We start from the raw sequence: 23562 nt of genomic DNA on the forward strand, positions 1-23562 counted from the left end.
AGCAATAAATGCACACATCCAAAAAGAAGAAAGGGCCATAATCAAAACATTAACCCTACAACTGGAACAAGTAGAAAGAGAGGAGCAAAAGAAGCCCTCAGGTGCCAGAAGAAAGGAAAGAATAAGAATTAGAGCAGAATTAAATGAAATAGAGAATAGAAAAACAATTGAAAGAGTTAACAAGACTGAAAGCTTGTTCTTTGAAAAGATCAACAAAATCAATAAACCACTGGCCAAATTGACAAAAGAAAAACAGGAGAGGATGCAGATAACCTATATAAGAAATGAGATGGGTGATATCACAACACACCCAACTGAAACTAAAAGAATCGTAACAGAATACTATGAAAAATTGTACTCTAACAAACTTGAAAACCTAGAGGAAATGGACAAATTTGTAGAAACTCACTACCTACCTATGCTATCACAAACAGAAGTAGAACAACTAAATAAACCCATAACAAAAGAAGAGATTGAAAATGTAATTAAAAAACTGCCAACAACAAAAAAGCCCTGGCCCGGATGGCTTCACTGGAGAATTCTATCAAACTTCCAGAGAAGAGTTAACACCACTTCTACTGAAAGGATTTCAGAGCATAGAAAAGGATGGAATACTCCCAAACTCATTTTATGAAGCCAGCATAACTCTGATACCAAAACCAGGTAAAGACACCACAAAAAAAGAAAATTACAGACCAGTATCCCTCATGAACATTGACGCAAAAATCCTCAACAAAATTCTAGCCAATAGAATTCAGCAACATATCAAAAAATAGTTCATCATGATCAAGTGGGATTTATACCAGGTATGCAGGGATGGTTCAACATTAGAAAAACAATCAATGTAATCTATCACATAAATAAAAGACAAGAACCACATGATCTTATCAATCGATGCCGAAAAGGCATTTGACAAAGTCCAACACCCATTCATGATAGAAACTCTCAACAAAATAGGAATAGAAGGGAAATTCCTCAATATAATTAAGGACATTTATAGAAAGCCAACAGCCAACATCATCCTAAATGAAGGGAGTTTGAAAGCATTCCCCTTGAGAACGGGAATGAGACGAGGATGCCCTCTATCACCACTTTTATTCAACATAGTGCTGGAGGTCCTAGCCAGAGCAGTTAGGCTAGAAGAAGAAATAAAGGACATCCAGATTGGTAGGGAAGAAGTCAAAGTATCTCTATTTGCAGATGATATGTTGTTATATACAGAAAACCCCAAAGTATCCAAAGAAAACTACTGGAACTAATAGAAGATTTCAGCAAAGTTTCAGGATACAAGATAAACATATAAAACACCAGTGGCAAAGCTTCAAGTATCATAGCAACATGCAAGCCACCACAGTAGGACACACTGACAGACATTAGTCATTAGGGATATGCAAATCAAAACCACAATGAGTTATCACTTCACACCTACTAAGATGTCTTTGATCAGAAAAATGGAACACAGCAGGTGGTAGCAAGAATGTGGAGATACTGCTGGTGGGATTGTAAAATGGTGTAGCCGCTGTGGAAAACAGTTTGATGGTTCCTCAAAAAGTTTAACGTAGAAAAAACAAAAACACCAAAAAAAAACAAAAAAAAAAACAGTTTAACATAGAATTACCATATGACCCAGCAATTCCGTTCGTAGTATATAGCCAAAAGAATTGAAAGCAGGAATGCAAACAAACCTATACACCAATGTTCATTGCAACACTATTCACAATAGTCAAAAAGTGGAAACAACCCTAAATGTCCATCAACAGGTGAATGGTTAAAAAAGATGTGGTGCATACATACAGTGGAATATTATTCAGTCATAAAAGATAAATGAAGTCCTGATATACACCACAACATGGATGAACGTTGAAGACATGCTGAGTGAAATAAGTCAGTCACAGAAGGACAAATATTATCTGACCTCACTTATATGAAATATCTAGAATAGACTAATGTGTAGACACCAGAGTTTATTAGTCGTTACCAGAGGTAGAGAGAAGGAGGAGTCATTGTTTAGGGAGCACTTGACTGTTAATGGTAGTGGAAAAATTTGGAAATGGATAGTGGTGATGGTTGTACAAGATGATGAATTTAACCAATGTCACAAGAATTATACTTGTAAAAAGTATTGAAATGGCAACTATTTTGTTATATATGTTTTTACCACAGTATTAAAAAAAAAAAAACTCCACAAAGAAATGTCCAGGCCCAGATGGTTTCAGTGCTGATACCTGTCAAGCATTTAAGCTTTCAGGAAATATATGAAAAGGGAACACAACTGTCTTATTTTATGATACCAGTATAACCCTGATAACTAAAACTTGTCAAAGACCTAACAAAAAAAGTAAATTATAAACCAGTGTTCCTCATGAACAAAGACACGAACATACTTAACAAGATAGAGCAAATCAAATCAATCACTATATAAAATAATACATCATGATCAAGTGAGATTTATCTAGGGAATACAAATTAGTTTAATAGTTAAAAACAATCAGTGCAATCCATCATATTTACAGAATAAAGAACAAAATACTTTTATGATAAAACTCAGCAAAGTAGGAATACAAGAGAACCTCCTCGATCTGATATAAGGCATTTACAAAAAAAATTAAAAATAGAATCCTGCTAAAAGGTGAAATACTGAGTACTTTTCTCTTTAAGATCAGGAAGAAGGCAAGAATGTTCTCACTTCTATTCAACATATTACTGGAGGTCTCAGAGATAACAGTAATTCAAGAAAAATAAATAAAAGGTACAAACATTTGAAAGAAAGTAATAAACCTAACCTTATTCACAGCATGGTTGTATGTAGAGAATCCTAAGGAGCCAACAACAAAAACAAAAAATACTAGAACTATAAGTGAATTTAGCAATGTCTTTGGATAGAATATCCTATGTAAAAATCATTTGTATTTTCATAAACTAGCCGCAAACAGTTGGAAAATGAAATTAAACTCAGTTCTACTTAGAATGGTATCAAATAACATAAAATAATTAGAAATACGTTTAACAAAATATGCACTGAAAACTTCAGACATTATTGGTAGAAACACAAGGAGGGCTAAATAAATGTATACCATGTTAATGGAATAGAAGATTCAGTAGCATTAAGATGTTAGATTTTCCAAATTGGTCTTAAGATTCAACTTTCCTAAGCAAAATCTCAGCAGCCCTTTTTTTTAATTTGTTTTTTAATAGAAATGACAAGCTGATTTTAAAGTGTATATGTAAAAGCTGGGGGTTTAGCACCCAAATAAATCTTAAGAAACAAGGACAAAGCTGGAGACCTCACACTACCTGACTTCAAAACTTACTGCAAAACTACAGTAATGATAACATTGTAATATTGGCACAAGGATAAACAACTAGATCAAAACACCAGAATAAAGAGTCCACATTCACATGGTCTATTGATTTTCAGTAAAGGCACCAACTCAATTAATGGAGAAAGAAAAGTCTTTCAGTAAATGAAACTAGAACAACTGGAGATACATATGGGGGAAGAGTTGTCATAAGCCTTACCTCACACCATATACACAGATTTATTTTAGATGAGTTATAAATATAAACAAAAGCTAAAACTAAGCTGCTGAAAGGAAACAAAGTCTATCTTCAAGATCTAGGGTAGGCAGAATTTTCATAGTTGCTGATGGGAATTGAAATGTAACAACCACTTTGGAAAAAAAGGTTTGACAGTTTTTTATAAAGTAAAACAGACCTAAATGTTCCCCTCTGTTTGATATGTCTCCTTTTTACCCCATTGATGAAGGATGAATTCTTGCCCTAGGGTTATGAGGGTGGCCAAATGCTCAACACCGGACACTGGACAGATAAGATGGACAGCAATTTATTAGTAACTTATCTCCCAACCCTGGAAAGAGAACACCACACACCACACAGGGCCACACAGGGATTGTACTTGGGAACAGAGCGAACAACCAGTGGATGTGGGAGGCAGGCTTTGTGGTAACAAGAGGGTCGGGTGACCACTGGTTCCCACAAGAGGATGTTATTGTCTTGTTTGAATAATTCCATTGGCTGACTGAGAAGTGAAACCTGTTGGGTTGAGAATTGAGTGGAGTGCAGCTGGTCCAGCTCATAGGGGAACTGGCCAGGTGGAAAGCCTTTCCTGCTGGGTGAGGAGCATATCTGGCAAGAACAAATTAGGCCTTTGGGACCCTGTGAGACCCAAAGATGTCAAGGCAATATTAATAATTGCATCTTAATTTCAGGTCTTACATCACACCCTCCCAGGTAGTTATCTAAAAGAAATGAAAAAAAAAATTGTACAGAACACTTTATGGCAGCTATATTCATAGTAGTCAAAAACTGGAGACAACCAAACATCTATCTACAAGTGAATGAATGGTGGTATATTCATACAATGGAATACAACCCAGTGGTGAAAGAACAAACTACTGTTACGGAAAACAACATGGATTAATCTCAAAAACATGATGCATAAAAGAAGGCAAACACAAAAGACTGTATACTGTTGGATTCCATTTATTTGAAGTTCTAGACAAGGCAAAACTAATTTAGGTGGAAAAAAAAAATCAGAACTCTGAATCTGCCTCTGTGGGAATGCAAGGAGAGAGGATTGACTGGGAAGAGACACAAAGAAACTTTCTGAGAAAAATGGGAATGTTTTACACCGTGATCAGAATATGGATAACCCTTATTCCTATCTGTTTGTTAGAACGGTATGATTAAGATGTATGTATTTCAATGTATGTAAATTTTTCCTGGAAAGGAAAATTATAAATAATAATAATCAAGAGGAGGATGGGGAGTGGTTGAAGTATAGATGAACCAAGAATGGCAGAATATTAATAATTGTCAAAGCCGAGCAATACATATATGGTGGTTTATTATAGAATTCTGTTTACTTTGTTTATTTTTATGGATTGAATTGTGTCCCCCAAAAATGTCTGTCAACTTGGCTAGGCTGTGATTCCCAGTATTGTGTGATTGTCCACCATTTTGTCATCTGATGTGATTTTCCTATGTGTTGTAAATCCTACTTCTATGATGTTAATGAGGCAGGATTAGAGGCAGTTATGTTAATGAGGCAGGACTCAGTCTACCAGATTAGGTTGAGTCGTTCTCTTTTGAGAAATAAAAGAGAGAAGCCAGCAGAGAGACAGGGGGACCTCATACCACTAAGAAAGTAGGGCCAGGAGCAGAGCACATCTTTTGAACCAGGGGTTCCTGCACTGACAAGCTCCTAGACCAGGGGAATATTGATGACAAGAACCTTCCTCCAGAGCTGACAGAGAAAGAAAGCCTTCCCATGGAGTTGATGCCCTGAATTCTTACTTCTAGCCTACTAGACTGTGAGAGAATAAAATTCTGTTTGTTGAAGCCATCCACTTGTGGTATTTCTTTTATAGCAGCATTAGATAACTGACAATTATGTATTAAATTTCCATAATTAAAAAAAATTTTAGAGGGAGGAAGAATTAAGCAAAAGAATAAATGTTAGGGTATTGAACTTGATATTATACCATTTGATTTCAGCTTAAAAAATAAAAGATAAAATAAATATGAAATTTTTTAACTTTTTTTCTTAAACAAGTATGCATAGCTTGAGAGGAGTTGAAAAGTTTGGCTGAGGGATTTAGAGAACTAGAGGTAAGCCATTTGCCTAGAACAAGCAGTTAAATTTGAGATAATTAATTTGGAATTTAATTGGAGCAATTCACAAACTATTACCAAAACTTTACCATAAAAAACTGGGTAAAGATTTTTCACCTAACTGATTTGAATCCATAGTTTAAGATTTCATGCACATTTGATTTTTTTAAATTCCTTTTTTTTTTGGTTGTTGCTTTCCATATGAGGATTGGTACAAATGATTCTGAAAGGTAAGTTTTTTAATGTACTCAGTTTCAAGGTAGTATTGACAATTTTTTTTGACAATTTTATAATTAGTAGAAATGCCTTTAAATTATTTTAATGCTTACTAAATACATATAGAGGAAAGAAAGAGTATGGCATAAATAACTTTTTAAGACTATGTACTTGAAAATATGGCCATAACTATCAATGATAAAATTATCAGTAGAAAAAATGAATTATGAATATATATTCTCTTGAAAGAAGGACCAGGGTAATCATGAAGTTTTTACAGAGTGATACTTTTAGAACATGCAAGTATTAGATAAGCTAGCTTTCTTAGGAGAAAAAAATGAGCCAAACTATAATAATAATCACATTAATACTTTCATGTCTGTTTTCTTCTTTAATTCTTATAGAATCTAAGAAATAAAAAGATAAAGATATTAGAAGTTACAATGCAGAAAGAATTTAAGTTAATGTCTAACAAATTACTAGTATATATTTTCATAATAAACATTTGGGATCTGTTTTTAGGTTGTTTTGAAAAATCCACTAGCCACATGTGTAAACTTGTGTTTACAATCTTTTTAGCTGCAGAAGATCATAAGTAAACAAGATGACTTGAAGACAACTGTAACTAATGAAACAGAATGCCAGGTATGTGCAAATAAATATATATAAGTATTCCTAGTTGATAAGATTTATTAGTAATTTAATTTTTCTAATGTTTTTAATAGATGTGCTACATTCACATGGTTCAGGCTTCAAAAGGTGCACTAGAGGATGTAGATAGAGCAGAGTTTTCCCCTGAGGCACGTGGTTTCCCTCCCTGAGCAATTAGTGCTGTCAGTTTCCTTGTATTCTTCCAGAGTATTTACATGTATGTAAAAGGTGGGGACTTACAACACCCAGATAAATCTTAAGACACAAGGACAAAGCTGGAGACCTTACACTACTTTATATCAATACTTACTACATGCTACAGTAGTGATAACATTGTGATACTGGCATGAGGATAGACAAGTAGATCAAAGAACCAGAATAGAGTCCACACTCACATGGTCAGTTGATTTTCAGTAAAGGCACCAAAATCAGTAATTGATAAAGAAAAGTTGTTCAATAACATATATATGTAAACATGTATGTAAATAAATAAGTATATCTATGTTTTTTTCCTTTTTATACAAACAGTAGTACATTATACGTTGTTCCACACTTTCCTTTTTTCATGTAATACATCCGAATGTCTCATTCCTTTTTAATGGCTGCATAGTACTTCATAGTATGGATGTACCAGTTTTTGTAACCGTTCCTCTTTTGAAAGACACTTCTGCTATTACAGACAATGCTGCAATGAATAATCCTATAATTACATCATTTCACACATGTTTGTGAATATATCTGAGATAGTTTCCCAGAAGTTGAATTGCTGGGTCAAGGGCACAAACATTTTTGAAGTTATTGATAAACTTTTGATAAACATTGACAAATAACTTCTAAAGAGATTGATTTTCATTCTCACCAGTAATGTATGTCAGTAAATTTCCAGTTCATATTCTTTCAATCAATTCTAATTCCACAATATGCTTTCCAGTAGATTTTTCTTAAATTTCTAAATCATTTTATCTTTCAAAGAGTGTCTGCTTCAAATTTTGCAATTTTGATCAATGGGCATGCTTATTAAGTACTGATGGGACTGTAAATTGTTATAACCTTTCCTGATAATGCATTTAAAATCCACATTTATATTTATAGTAACTATTTTATAAACAATGTTCGACAGCTAATCAAAAGGTCGGCAGTGCCAGTCCACCAGCCACTCCTTGGAAACCCTGTGGGGCAGTTCTTCTCTGTCCTGTAGGATTGCTGTGAGTCGGAATCCACTCAACAGCAACGGGTTTGGTTTGGTTTGTTTTTTTTATAAATATAGACCAAATTTAATTATGATTAAAATCACAATTATTTTTTAATTTCATTTTCTTTGAACAGTCCTATACTGGACTTCTTTCTCTCACATTCATGCCCTTGAATGGTATTCCCTTTTCCTAGATGTAGGTATCCTGTGTGTCTTCCATCTTAACACCTATCACGTGTTTGTTTAATTGTTTGTCTGTGTCCTCCTCTGGAATATAAGCATCATGCCTCTCTTTAAGCTTGTGCGAAGTTAGGAAACAGTCCACAAGACCACCCCTACTTCTGACACCAACTGTGGAATTCAGGGGTCCCCAAGACTTCTCTTATTTCTGACACCATTGGAAGTTTCAGGGTCACCAGGATCACCTTCCGGTTCGATAATTCACTGGAAGGGCCCACAGAACTCACTGAGAGCTGCATACTCATAGCTGTTATAGTGCCTGGTGGCTTTGAACTGCCAGCCTTTTTTGGTTAGCAGCCGTAGCACTTAACCACTGTGCCACCAGGGTTTCTGTTATAGTTAGGGTTTATTATAGTGAAAGGATACAGATTTAAAATCAACCAAGGGAAGAGATGCCTAGGACAGAGTCCAGAAAAGTTCACGCACAGAGCTTCCCGTTATTCTCTCCCAGTGGAGTCACAGACAGCACTAACTTACCTGGCAACACTGTGTGACAAAGACGTGGAGTAATGCCAACTAGGAAAGCTCACCAGAGCCTTGGTGTCCAGTGTTTTCACTGGGGCTTTGTCACGTAAACCTGGTTGGCCACCTGTGTGGCTGATCTTAGTCTCCAGCCCCTCCAGGTCCAGCTGATACCACATGACCCAAAATCTCCAACCTAAATTATGTTATTAGACTATTTGGTGTGGCTCCAGGCACCCAGATAAACAAAGACCTTCTTATCTTAGAGATCACCTCCCAGCAGCTGAGTATAAATGCAAGTAATGATGTCTTACCAGATATTGATAAAGTGGTATAGGTGAGAAATAAAAAAAATATAAACCCAAACACATAGGGACATTAGTATATCGTAGAGGTAACATTTTAAATCAGTAGGAAAACAATAATTATCAAATTACTTTTTAGTAATCTAAAAACCTAGAAGTCGTTCTTGAATTCTTACTCTTCATGTCCAGCTAGTCAGTAAGTCTGTCTGTTCAACCTCTTAAATATTTCTCAAATCCATCTTTTTTTCTCTGCTTCCACTACTACCATTTAATTAGGACACCATCATTTCTCACTTGAGCTACTACAGTAGCCTCCTAACTGATTTCCTTGCATCCACTCTTAATCTTCTTCTAATTCATTTTTCACATTATAGCCAGGCTGATTTAAAAGCACAAGTATCATATCACTACCCTCCTTAAAATTCTTCAGCCATTTGCCATTGCTCTTGGGATAATCTCAAAAATCCTTATGGACCTGAGTAATCCAGCCCTGACCATGCCACTAACCTCATACTACACTCCTTTCCTCTGCAGTATAGAATAGCAATTAAGAACACAGACTCTGAAGCCAAACTGCCTAAGTTCAAATGCTGCTTTCATCCCTTAGTGGCTGTGTGGCCCTGGGCAAGTGAGTTAACCTCTCTTTTCATTGATTTCCTCATTTGTAAAATGAGAATAACAGTAACCTACCTCTTTGGGGTATTTGGAGGATTAAGTTAATTTATTTAAATCTTTTAGAACTGTACTTAACACTTAAGTACTGTATAAATGTTTGCTGTTATACTTAGTGTTGCTTTCTCTACCCCACCCATATTTCTTGAGCAAGAACCATGTTCTTTTGCACCTTCAGGCTTTTGTACATACTCCCTGTCTGGAATGTTTATGTCCACTTCTTAGTTAACTTCTGTTCGGTCTTCAGGTCTCAATGCAAATACCATTTTCCCAAGGAAAACTTGCCTGAGCCTCTAAGTGAGTCAGGTACCCTGTTATATGCTCCCGTAGCTCCCTGTACTTCGTCCCAGCATTTTGATGCTTATAATTACTATTTTTAATGACTTATTTAATGTCCAGCTATCTCACATGAATGGAAAACCATGAATCCCCAAGGCCTAACATAGTATCTGGCATATAATGGGCATTCACTACATCCTTTTGGATGACTAATGGACTGAATGACTAACTGCTGGATTTATATCCAACTTCTTATATAAAAATAAACTCCAGATGAATCAAAGATTTAAATGTCAAAAATGAAACCATGGAAGTACTACAAGAAAATGTGGTAAATGTTTTTATATTCTTGAGGTACGTAATGTAGTTCTATTCCAGAAGTCATAAAGGAAAATTCTGGTAGATTTGACTTTTATTTTTTGTATGACTAAATATCTCAATTGAAAAATAGGCAAACAACATGAATGGGCAATTAACAGAAGAAATACAAATGACCAATGAACATGAATAATCAAAGAAATTCAAGGTGAAATAATAGTGACCTGTTTTGTTTATTTTTCTATCAGATTGGCAGAGATTAGAAACATTGATAATCCTTTGTGTTTTCTAAGGTATGAAGGAGTGGGCACTTTTCTACACTGGTGGTGGTGCAAACATTTCCAACAAAATTTAAGTGCAAATGCCTTTTGACCTAGCAATTCCACTTCTAGGAATTGATCTATAAGATAATTAAACAAGTACGCCAACATAAATATTTAACAGTATTTCTCACAGCAATGTTTGGAAACAACCTAAATATCTTATCAGTAGGAAGTGACCTAATTCAATTACGGCAGGCAGCCTTGGCTAGCTCACATGTCAGATGTAGGATTTCCTACTGCTTAGAGCTGTCTTCAACAGCCTTGGTGGCATAGTGGTTAAGCACTGGGCTGCTAACTGAAAGGTGGACAGTTTGAACCCACCAATTTGAACCCTCTCTGAGGGAGAAAGATGTGGCAGTCACACACAGAGAAAGAAAAAAACACACACAACAGCACATACAGCCATTATAAGTTATGCCGTACAATTCGTGCACCGGATAACGTCTGTTCAGGCAGTGTCCAACCACATATACATCCGAAGTCCCCTAGATTTTTTTTTTTTTAAAAGGGAAAGCAGTTCTCCTTTTGTTTATTATTTCTCCCTAATGGTTTCAAAGATCCCAAACCCCCAGAGTGAAAAAGCAGCAGAACTCCAGGGTGTATCCCAATCCTTGCAGCACCTCTTCCTCCACTACCCAGTAGCCCTGTAGCCTTCCACTCCTGGTGCAGGGCAGCACCGGCCACAGCTCTTCCACTCCTCCCGTAGGTCCCAAGGAACTTGCAAGCTTCTGCCGCCACCTCTCTGCACCCCTCCCCATGCACCCCGCTCCTCCTATGCCCCCTCCCTCCCACACCCCTTCCTTCCCAGCACCCTCCCCACACCCTGCCCCTGGACATGCGCAAACTCCTCGTCCACCTGCCAGCGCAGCCCCTGCCTAGCCCACAGCCACACACCCGGCAAGCCCTGCCTCTTGTATCCAGTGAATATAGCTCTCTGGCCTTGTCCAGCGGGCAGGCAGTAGCGGGATCTGCAGAGCCCAGGCTGCTCCTGCTCCTCAGGCGGGTAGAACAACGGGTGGGGCCGGGGACTGCCTATATATAATATGATGGTGTGACCTGACCCTCTGAATGCCAGTAAATTTCTATTAGTCTTTAAACTGACCCAAGCCAGATTTGGCTGCTAATTGACCTCAACAGCTGACTCAGCAACAGGTGGAACGAATCAAAAGGAAAATCATCACCCAGACCCTATCCTGAGGCAAGATGTCCGACAATAACCATGTCTCCTCCTGTTCCCTGGCTGCCTTCTAGAATTTTTCCTCCCCAGTACACCTGTGCAGCTGCCATCTTGCTGCCCAAATCACATGTAAGCGCCACTTCCCCGTAGCTCAGGCGAGCAGGATCTGAGGAACTTCCTCCCAGTTCCTTGCTCTGCACATTGCAGTACAGCTGCTTTCTCTCTCTCAAAGACCAGTATCCAGATAATTGGCAAATCTGAGTGCTCCAGACAAGGACCCACCTTTCTGGGTTCGGTAACAGTGTTCACACAACGTCCAAATCGTGTAACGTCCTATTTCACAGAACGTATCGTGGATGTTAAGCAACACATGACTGTATATATACATTCATTATATGGAAAGCGCTGCACTCTAAAAAAAAAATAACTAGTTTCATAACATGTATATAGTGATTACGTTTGCGTTAGATGTTTGTAGAGAGAGATTTATGGAAGTCTATTCACCATTAAACCACTTGCCGTCAACTCAAGTCTGACTCATGGTGACCCCATGTGTGTCAGAGTAGATAGAACTATACTTCATAGTTTGCAGTGGTTGATTTTCCTAAGTAGATTGTCAGACCTTTCTTCCGAGGCATCTCTAGGTAGACTCAAAATGCCAACCTCTCAGTTAACAGCTGAGCACGTTGACCATTTGCAGCACCCAGGGACTCCCTGTTCATCATTATGTTAGCAGTAATTCTTAAATAGGGAGATTAGGGTGTTTTTATAAATTTTTTTCATATACTTAATGTGAAAGACTGAATGCTTTTCCCCCTAAGATCAAGACAGGGCAAGAATATCTGCTCTCACGGCTCTTATTCAACAGAGTGCTAGAAGTTTTAGCCATTACAAAAGGCAAGTAAAGGAAATAAAAGGCCTTCAGATTGGAAAGAAAGAAATAAAATTGTCCTTATTTACAGATGCCGTTATTGTCTATAGAAAAACTCTCATAGTATCTATAAAATGTTGTGTTAGATGCCGTCAAGTCGATTCTGATCAGTGTTTATATGTGATCCCTCCCATGACTGAATATGCTGTGAGTAGCCAATCAGTTGAAAGGGAGTTTCCTTGGCGGTATGGCCTGCATCCGAATACAAGCAGACATTCTGGCTTTTTGCTCACTTTGGATCCTGCGGCTGCTTCCTGTTCATCTGATCTCCGGTTCTTGGGAATTGAGCTGTCAGCTTATCTGCTGATCATCAGATTCGTCCATCTTCACAGCCTGTGAGCGGAGCCCTGCTCTCTGACCTACTGATCTTGGGTTCACCAGCCCTTGCAGCTGTGTGAATCAAGAGTAGCGTTACAGTCTTGCCTGCCAGTCATGGTATTCATCGGTCTTCACAGCCTGTGAGCAAGAGCCCTGCTTTCCGACCTGCCGATCTTGGGTTTGCCAGCCCCTGCGGCTACACGAATAGGGAGAAGCCTCTATCCTGATCCACGGACTTGGGACGTTCCTGCCTCTACAATCACGTGGGCTGTTTCTTTGATATAAATCTCTCTATATATATATTTATACACTTCACTGGTTTTGCTTCTCTAGAGAACCCAGACTAAGACAGCAACTCTGTGAACAACAGAACAAAACATGCCCAGTCCTGTGCCATCCTCACAATCTTTGCAGTGTTTGAGCCCATTGTTGCAGCCACTGTGTTAGTCTATCTCATTGAGGGTCTTCCTCTTTTTCATTGACCCTCTACTTTACCAAGCATGATAGCTTTCTCCAGAGACTGGCCCTCCTGATAACATATTCAAAGTATGTGAGACAAAGTCTCGCCATCCTCTCTTCTAAGGAGCATTCTGGCTGTACTTCTTTCAAGATAGATTTGTTCGTTCTTCTGGCAGTCCATGGTATATTCAGTGTTTTTCCCCAACACCATAATTCAAAAGCATCAGTTCATCTTCAGTCTTCCTTATTCATTGTCCAGTTTTTGCATGCATATGAGGCAATTGAAAATACTGTGCCTTGGGTCAAGCGCACCTTAGTCCTCAAAGTGAAAATCTTTGCTTTTTAAACACTTTAAAGTGGTCTTCTTGTAGCAGATTTGCCCAGTGCAATATGTGGTTGGATTTCTTGACAGCTGCTTACATAGGTGTTGATTGTGGATCCAAGTAAAATGAAATCCTTGACAACTTCAATCTTTTTTCTGTTTATTATGATGTTATTGGTCCGGTTGTAAGGATTTTTGTTTTATATTGAGGTGAAATTCATACTGAAGGCTGTAGTCTTTGATCTTTCTTTTCTTTTTCTTCTCAGTATTTCAGCAGAAATTTATTATTTTTTATAAAAATATCCCTGTAGTTAGTTATACCAACAAAAACATTTTCATAAGCCCAGCTTACATGTATCAATATACTTACAAGGCTAAAACTATGCCAATTTACTTTTGAACCTTTTAATGTGCTCTGCTCAGAGGTGTCGTTATTACCCAATTACAATGATGCTTTGAATCACATGGTTTCATCTGCACCCTACGCACACACGCTGTTGTTTTTGTTGCTGCCAGTGTTTTTATAGTTTTTGATTTTGTCAGATTTTCTGGTATTTTAGCTACAATGTTGTGATAATTAGTATTTTTAAACCTATATCAATAACTTTCTTGAGAATGAAGTAGTAATTAAAGGAAAAGGAGAAAAATCAGAAAAGGCTTCTGCTCAGTTACTAATATAATAATGTTATAACTAATGTAGTATTGTATAATGTAATGTATTATAGTAATATAATGTTATAGCTAATTGTTTTTACAAAATGATTTTGTTGTTAGTATTCATATAATCTAAGAAATAATACATTTAAACAATTTACAACTATATCACATATTATTCTATGATTAAAATTGACAGTGAACATTACTAAGGATTCTGTATGGTCAGGTTTGGGCGGAAGTCCCTGGCGGAGGATGACACCAAGAGTTACTGCACCGGGTGAGGGGACACCAACCCTAATGATGCCATTGTTCTGAAGCATACCTGCAGGCCAATTCAGATGCCAGCTTCTTCATGTAGGGTGCTGTCCTTACACCCAGGGTATCACTTTCCTAATTCCACCGAGTGCACTTGCAGTCAGATAGGAAAATGTCAGAAGTGGCAAAGACAAAACCAAATCAGCACTTGTGTTAACCATAATCCATTGGTGTGATTTACCCTTTAAAAATGTAGTCTTTGATCTTCATCAGTAAGTGCTTCAAGTCCTCTTCACTTTCAGCAAGCAGAGTTGTGTCATCAGTGTATCCCAGGTTGTCAATGAGTCTTCCTCCAAACCTGATGCCGCATTCTTCTTCATATAATCCAGCTTCTCGGATTATTGCTCAGCATACAGATTGAATAAGTGTGGTGAAAGGATACAACCCTGGCGCACACTCTCCTGACTTTAAACCACACAGTATCCCCTTGTTCTGTTCTAACGACTGCCTTTTGGTCTATGTATAGGTTCCTCACGAACACAATTGAGTGTTCTGGAATTCCCATTCTTCTCATTGTTATCCGTAATTTGTTATGATCCACACAGTCGAATGCCTTTGCATAGTCAAACACAGGTAAGCATCTTTCTGGTATCCTCTGCTTTCAGCCAAGATCCATCTGATGTCAGAATGATACCTCTCATTCCATGTCTTTTTCTGAATCTGGCTTGAATTTCTGGCAGTTCCCCATCCATGTACTGCCACAACTGCTTTTGAATGATCTTCAGCAAAATTTTACTTGCTTGTGATCCAATGATATTGGTCAATAATTTCTGCATTCCGTTGGATCACCTTTCTTTGGAACAGGCACAAATATTGATCTCTTCCAGATGGTTGGGCTGGTGGTTGTCTTCCAGATTTGCTGGCTTAGATGAGTGAGTACTTCCAGCATTGCATCCATTTGTTGAAATGTTTCAGTTGATATTCCATCAATTCCTGGAACCTTGTTTTTCAGCAGTGCTTTCAGTGCAGCTTGGACTTCTTCCTTTAATACCATCAGTTCTTGATCATATGTTACCTCCTGAAATGGTTGAACGTTGACCAATTCTTTTTGGTACAGTGACTCTGTGTATTCCTTTCATTTTCTTTTGTTGTTTCCTGCGTCATTCAATATTTTGCCCATACAATCCTTCCGTATTGCAACTTGAGGCTTGAATATTTTCTTCTATTCTTTGAGCTTGAGAAATGCCAAATGTGTTCTTCCCTTTTGATTTTCTAACTCCAGGTCTTTGCACATTTCATTATAATACTTTACTTGTGTCTTCTTGAGCCACCCTTTGAAATCATCTGTTCAGCTCTTCTACTTCATCATTTCTTCTGTTTGCTTTAGCAAGTTTCACAGTCTCTCTTGACATCCATTTAAGTCTTTTGTCTTTTTAATGGCCTTTTGCTTTCTTCATGTATGATGCTCTTGATGTCATCCCACAACTCGTCTTGTCTTTGGTCATTAATGTTCAGTGCACCAGATCTATTCTTGAGATGGTCTCTAAATTCAGGTGGGCTATACTCAAGGTTGTACTTTGGCTCTCATGGACTTGCTCTAATTTTCTTCAGCTTCAATTTGAACTTGAATATGAGCAATTGATGGTCTGTCCCACAGTCAGCCCCTGGCCTTGTTCTGACTGATGATATTGAGGTTTTCTATCATCTCTTTCCACAGATGTAGTCAGTTTGATTCCTGTGTATTCCATCTGGCAAGGCCCACATGTAGAGTTGCCGTTTATGTTGTTGAAAAATGATATAGCCAATAAATAGGTCATTGGTCTTGCAAAATTCTGTCATACAATCTCTGGCTTCGTTTCTATTACCAAGGCCATATTTTCCAAATACTGATCCTTCTTTGTCTCCAACTTTCACATTCCAATCACCAGTAATTATCAGTGCATCTTGATTGCATGTTTGATCAGTTGCAGATGGCACAAGTTGGTAAAAATCTTCTAATTCTTCATCTTTGCCCTAGCAGTTGGTGTGTAAATTTGAATAATAGCCATATTAACTGGTCTTCCTTGTAGGCGTATGGATATTATCCTATCACTGACAGTATTGTATTTCAGAATTGATCTTGAAATGTTCTTTTTTGACAAGGAATGGGACGCCATTCCTCTTAAATTTATCGTTCCTGGCATAGTAGACCATATGATTGTCCAATTCAAAATGGCCAGTACCAGTCCATTTCAGCTCACTAACGCCTAGGATATTGATCTTGACGCGTTCCATTTCATTTTTGACAACTTAAAATTTTCCTAGATTCATGCTTTGTACATTCCACAATCCAATTGTTAATGGATATTTGCAGCTGTTTCTTCTTATTTTGAGTCATGCCACATCAGCAAATGAAGATCCCAAAAGCTTTACTCTATCCACATCATTAAGGTCTACTTAATTTGAGGATCCAGCACTTCTCCAGTCGTATTTTGAGTGCCTTCCAACCGAGTGGCTCATCTTCAGACAATGTTCTGCTGCTGTTCATAAGGTTTTCACTGACTGATTTTTTTAGAAATATATCACTAGCTCCTTCTTCCTAGTCTGTCTTAGTCTGGAAGTTCCACCGAAACCTGTCTACCATGGGTGACTGTCAATAGATTGAATTGTGTCCCCCAAAAATATCTGTTGGCTTGGCTGGGTCATGATTCCCAGTATTATATAATTGTCTACCATTTTGTAATCGGATGTGATTTCCTTATGTGTGGCAAATTCAATCACTATGATCTAATAAGATGGATTAACAGCAGTTATACTGATGAGGTATATAAGGTTGGATAGTGTCTTAAGACAATTTCTTTTGAGATATAAAAGACAGAAGCGAGCAGAGACACATTGGAACCTCATACCACCAAGAAAGCAGTGCCAGGAGCAGAGCATGTCCTTTGGACCTGAGGTTCCTGTGCAGAGAAGCTCCCAGACCAAGGGAAGATTGATGACATGGACCTTCCTCCAGAGCCCAAAGAGAAAGCGTTCCTCTGGAGCTGACACCCTGAGTTCAGACTCGAAGCCTGCTGGACTGTGAGAGAATAAACTTCTCTTTGTTAAAGCCATCCACTTGTGGTATTTCTGTTATAGCAGCACTAGATGACTAAGACAGTGACCCTGCTGGTATTTGAAATACTGGTGGCATAGCTTCCAGCATCACGACAACATTCAAGCCACCACAGTACAACACACTGACAGATGAGTGATGAATCTATAAAATAAACTTCCAGAAATAAGTGACTTGAGCAAGGTCACAGGATACAAGATAAACATACAAAAATCAAGTGCACTTCTAACAATCTTTGTTGGTTACTCCCGGATGGGAGGGGTGGGGGGGAATACTAAATAGGCAATAGATAAGTGGTATCTTGGGTGAAGGGTGAGACAGTACACAATACAGGGGAAACTAGCACAACTTGTAAAGGAAAGGTCATGGAAGCCCCATAGACACATCCAAACTCCCTGAGGGACTGAATTGCTGGGCAGAGGGCTGTGAGGACCATGGTCTTGGGGAACATCTAGCTCAATTGGCATAACACAGCTTATAAAGACAATGCTCTACATTCTACCTTGGTAAGTAGTGTCTGGGGTCTTAAAAGCCTGTGAGCGGCCATCTAAGATACTCCACTGGTCTCATCCCTTCAGGAGCAAGGGAGAATGAAGAGAACAGGATACAAGGAAAAGATCAGTCCGAAGGACTAATTGTCCACAGCTACCAAGGCCTCCACTGGACTGAGTCCAGTACAGCTAGATGGTGCCCGGCTACCACCACTGACTGCTCTGACCAGGATCACAACAGAGGGTTCTGGACAGAGCTGGAGAAGGATGTAGAACATAATTCTAACTCACAAAAAAAAGACCAGATTTACTGGCCTAAAGGAGACTGGAGAAACCCCGAGAGTGTGGCCCCCAGACACCCTTTTAGCTCAGTGGTGAAGTTATCTCCGAGGTTCACCGCTCAGCCTGGGAGTGGACAGCCCCGTAAAACCAAATGAGACTAACAAGGTACAGTAGTCCAGTGACAAGGGCCAGAAGGCAGAAGGGAACAAGGAAGCTGGTGATAGGGAACCCAAGGTTGGGTAAGGATATTGTTGATGTGTTGTGAGATTGTTAACCATTGTCATAGGGCAACATTTGTAGTAACTGTTAAATGAGAAACTATTTTGTTCTGTAAGCCTTCATCTTAAGTGAGAATAACAGCACAATTGGAAGAGCGTAGTCAATGACACTGAACTGTGCATGTAGAAATTTTTGAAATGGTGTATCTTTGGCTATGTGTATTTTCACCAAAAAAAAAAAAGGTTGAGAAGTTAGAGGGTTGACATGTTGTGGGGTTGTTAACCAATGTCATAAAACAATATGTGTACTACTGTTTCATGAGAAACTGTTTGTTCTGTAAGCCTTCACCTGAAGTACAATATTAAAAAAAAAAAATGTAAAATAAAAAAATCAAGTGCATGTCTGTATACTAGCAACGAACACATGGACACCGAAATTTAAAATATGATATCACTTACAATCATTCCAAAAAAAGTAATTAAGTCTTTTCAACAAATGGTACTGGAACATCTGGATATCCACATGGAAAAGAATGAAGGTGAACTCCTACCTCACACCATTTACAAAAAATTAACTTGAAATGCAGCAAAGACCTACATGTAAGAGCTAAAACTGTAAAACTCTTAGAAGAAAACATAGGAGTCAATCTTCATGACTTGGATTTGTCGGTGAATTCTTAGATACGACACCAAAAACACAAGCAACAAAAGAAAAAAATAGATAAATTGGGCTCATTTAAAGTTTCAAACTTTGGGGCATCAAAGGATGCTATGAGAAAGTGGGGGAAAAAATCTACAGAATGGGAGAAAATATTTACAAATCATATATCTGGTTAAGTGTCTAGTATCAGAATATATAAACTCTTAGCAATTCAACAACAAAAAGACAACCAAAGTGAAAAATGTGCAGAGGACTTTAATAGACATTTCTCAAAAAAAGATGTGACCAACAAGCATATGAAAAAATGCTCAACAGCATTAGTCATTAGGGAGGTGCAAATCAAAACCTACTAGGATCATGAAAAAAACAGACAATAACAAGTGTTGGCAAGGATGGGGAGAAATCAGAACCTTGTACACTACAGTAGGATTGCAAAATGCTGGCAATGCTATGGAAAACAGCTTGACAGTTCTTCAGAAAGTTTAACAGAATTACCATGTGGCCCAGCAATTCCATTCCTAGGAATTTCAGAAGAATTGAAAACAGATATTCAAACCGAAACCTGTACATGTATGTTCATAGCAGCATTATTTGCAGTAGCAAAAAAGTTGACAGAACCCATGTGTCTTATCAACACATGAATGGATAAACAAAGTGCAGTATATCCATGCAATATGCAGTATATTATTCAGCCACACCAAAAATATATATATATATATATAAATACACACTATTACCACTATCAACAGTTGCCGTCAAGTCAATTCCAATTCACATGCGACAGCATGGATAAACCTCAAAAACATTATGCTGAATGAAAAAGCTGGACACGAAAGTTCACATATATTCTATGATTCGTTTATATAAAACATCCAGAATAGATAAGTCCATAGAGACAGAAAGCATATTATTGGTTCCCAGGGACTGGGGGTTAGTGGGAGTGGAGAGTAACTGCTTAATGGGTATGGGGTTTCCTTTTTGGAGTTATGAAAATAACTAGTTAGAAGTGATGGTTGCACAATTGTGAACGTACTAAATGCCAATTAATTGTATATTCTAAAGTTGTTCATTTAATGTCAATTATGCTTGAATTTTAAAAAATCAGAATAAAAGTGAAAGGTAATTAATACTTAGGTGTAACTAAAAAAAAAATTTATAGGGTTTGTATGCTGAAAACTACACAACACAGAAGAAAGAAATCAAAGAAGATTTTTAAAGAAATGGAGAGACATACATTCCTAGATTGGAAGACTCAACATAGTAAAGATGTCAGTTCTCCCCAAATTGATGTACAGTTTGAATGCAGTTCCTACCAAAATTCCAGCAAGAATTTTTGCAGATATAGACAAGATTACTCTAAAATTTATGTGGAAAGGCAAAGGAGCTAGAGTAGCTAAAATAGTTTTGGGTTTTTTTAATTTAGGAATGAATATATGTTTATTTTAAGCATGTGGTTTATGAGGTTTTTGTTTGGAAAGTTTTAGTAGAGAAAGTGGGATTTTAGGTCTCTGCTGGAGGAAAATGTAAGGCAGTTTGTTATGAGCAGAACAATTGAGATCAGCTCATGTGATTGCAGGTCTCTTAAGTAGGGCTTCCATCAAGCTGTGCCATGCCACCCTGTCACAGCTTTCCAAGGTTCTTATTCTTTAGTCTTTCAGAGGATGAATATTATTAGTAGGTCGACTGAACTGAATTCAGCTTTGTGGATTTTGAGTCTAAGGAATACTTTTTTTTCTTGCTGCGACTGTAAAAGCTGCCTTGTATCAAGACCAAACAAAGGACTATCCCAGTTTGTTGTAAAATGCCTGTCCCTTGTGAAAGTAACCATACTGGTGATGTGGGACTGAGTCATTCCCTTTCCCTTTGTTTTTTCTTTTTTTTAATATTTTATTGAGTTTTTGGTGAAAGTTCATACAGTAAGTTAGGTTCCCATTTGACAATTTCCACACAAATTGTTCAGTGACATTAATAAAATTTATCATAATGTATCAGTATTCTCTTTAATTTTGTTCTGTTTGTTCCATTTCCAGTACTCTCGTTTCGCTGGCCCCTTATTTTCTTGTCTTTGCTTTTGAGTAATTATTGACCTTTTGATCCCATACTGATGGTTTTTAAATAGAGCACCAAAGCTAATATTCTTTTATTTTGTGTGCCACTCTGCTATTTCACTTAAAGGTGATCTCAGGGAATGGGCTCAGTTCTAGGTTTAAAGAGTGCCTCAAGACGATAATAGTTTTGAAAAAGAAGAATAAAGTGAGAGGAATAAGTCTACCCGGTTTCAAGACTTATTGTTTAGACTGTGTGGTATGGATAGAGGGATAAACACATAGATCAGTGGAACAGGATAGAAAACACAGAAATAGACCCACCCAGATATACTCCAACTGACTTAAGCCAATCAATGGAGGATAGATATCTTCTTCAACAGATTATGCTGGAGCAATGGAATATCAATCAACTCCTCCCCTCCTCCCCCCGGAAGAATGAACACTGGCCTAAGTCTCACATCTTATAGAATAATTAACTCAAAATGGATCATGGACTTAAATATAAAATGTGAAACTATAAACATTTAAGAAAAAAACATAGGAGAAAATCTTTGGGATCTAGGGCTGTCTTAGTTATCTAGTGCTGCTGGAACAGAAGTACCACAAGTGGATGGCTTTAACAAAGAGAAATTTATTCTCTCACAGTCTGAGAGGCTAGAAGTCTGAATTCAAGGTGCCACCTCCAGGGGAAGGCTTTCTTTCTCTGTTGGCTTTAGGATAAGGTCCTTGTCATCAATCTTCCCTGGTCAAGGAGCTTCTCAGCACAGGGACCTCAGGTCCAAAGGACGTGCTTATTCTCCTGCCTTTTATTTCTTGATGGTATGAGGTCCCCATGTTTCTCTGCTCACTTCTCTCTTTCATATCTCAAAGAGACTGGCTTAAGACACAATCTAATCTTGTAGATTGAGTCCTGCCTCATTAACATATCTGCCACTAATCTCATCTCATTAACATCATAGAGGTAGGATTTACAACACATAGGAAAATTACATCGGATGATGAAATGGTGAAAATCACACAATACTGGGAATCATGGCCTAGCCAAATTAATACACATATTTTTGGAGGACACAATTCAGTCCATGACAAGGGCTAAAGAAAAAGTTCTTAGGCTTGACACCAAAAGCATGACCCATAAAGGAAAAATAGATAAATTAGATTCATCAAAATTAACAAATTTTGCTCTGCAAAAGATCCTGATAAAATGATGGAAAGACAAACTACAGACTAGGAGAAAATGCTTGCAAATCAAACATCCAACAAAGGACTAGTATCTAAAATATATAAAATAAAATTCTCAAAACTCAACAGTAAAAAAAAAAAAAAAAAATCCAATTAGAAAATGGCAAAAGACATGAAGAGACATTTCACTGAAGAGGATATGTAGATGGCAAATAAGCACATGAAAAGATGTTCAACATCATTAGCCATCAGGGAAATGCAAATTAAAACTACAGTGCGATTATCACTACACATCTATCCGAATGGCTAAAATAAAAAGTAGTGGCAGTGCTAAATGCTCCCAAGGATATGGAGAAACTGGAACACTCGCACCTCGCTGGTGGGAATATAAAATGGTACAACCACTCTGGAAAATAGTTTGGCAGTTCCTGCAAAAACTAAAAATGCAACTAACTTAAAACCCAGCAATGGCACTCCTGTGCATCTGTCCGAGATAAATGAAAACCTGTGGTCACACAAAAACTTACACATGAATGTTTATAGCATCTTTATTTGTAATAGCCAAGAACTGTAAACAACTCACATCTCCTGCAATAGGTGAATTGGTTAAACAGTGGTGCATCCATATCATGGGGAATACTACTCAGCAATAAAAAAAAGGAACAAAATACTGATAAACACAACCACCTAGATGAATCTCCTGAGAATTAAGCTGAGAAAAAAATGCTAGTACCAAAAGGTTACATGCTGTATGGTTTCATTTATATAACCTTTTTTTTTTATTTTGTAGGTATATAAAACAAAAAAAATTGTTATTTAACCATTTTTAAGTGTACAATAATTCAGTGACATTAATTACTTTCACCATATGGTGCTACCATCATCACTATATATAATATTTTTCAAATGACAAAATTACAGAAATAGAGACCTGATTAATGGTTTCCAGAGGTTAAGGAAGGGGTAGGGGATAGGATGAAATTCTGTATGTCTAGACTGGGTTTTTTGTGTGTCTTTTGCCTAATTTGTTCCTTTTCTCTTTCTTACTATACTGCCTTTGCTTAGTAGTCATGCGATTTCTTTTCCGTGCCTTCATCATGCTCATGTTCTGTCTAAACCTTCTCTTTGCTCTGATAGAGCACAAATGAAATTCTCCTGATACCTGAATATTGCAT

The 23562-nt window shown here is 37.6% G+C and overlaps 1 protein-coding gene across 2 annotated transcripts in view; it reads left to right on the forward strand.

Annotated features, from left to right (window-relative positions):
- The window catches only part of MICU2 (mitochondrial calcium uptake 2), a 199437-nt gene that overhangs the window by 160678 nt on the left and 15197 nt on the right, over positions 1-23562 (forward strand). For both annotated transcript variants that reach the window (XM_023742436.1, XM_023742437.1), the window contains exon 7: positions 6430-6495. In XM_023742436.1, coding sequence (XP_023598204.1) covers positions 6430-6495 — 66 coding nt within the window. The remainder of the gene's footprint in view (positions 1-6429; positions 6496-23562) is intronic.

The sequence above is a fragment of the Trichechus manatus genome, unplaced genomic scaffold (genome assembly GCF_000243295.1).
Source record: "Trichechus manatus latirostris isolate Lorelei unplaced genomic scaffold, TriManLat1.0 scaffold00210, whole genome shotgun sequence".
In the NCBI taxonomy this organism is placed as follows: domain Eukaryota; kingdom Metazoa; phylum Chordata; class Mammalia; order Sirenia; family Trichechidae; genus Trichechus; species Trichechus manatus.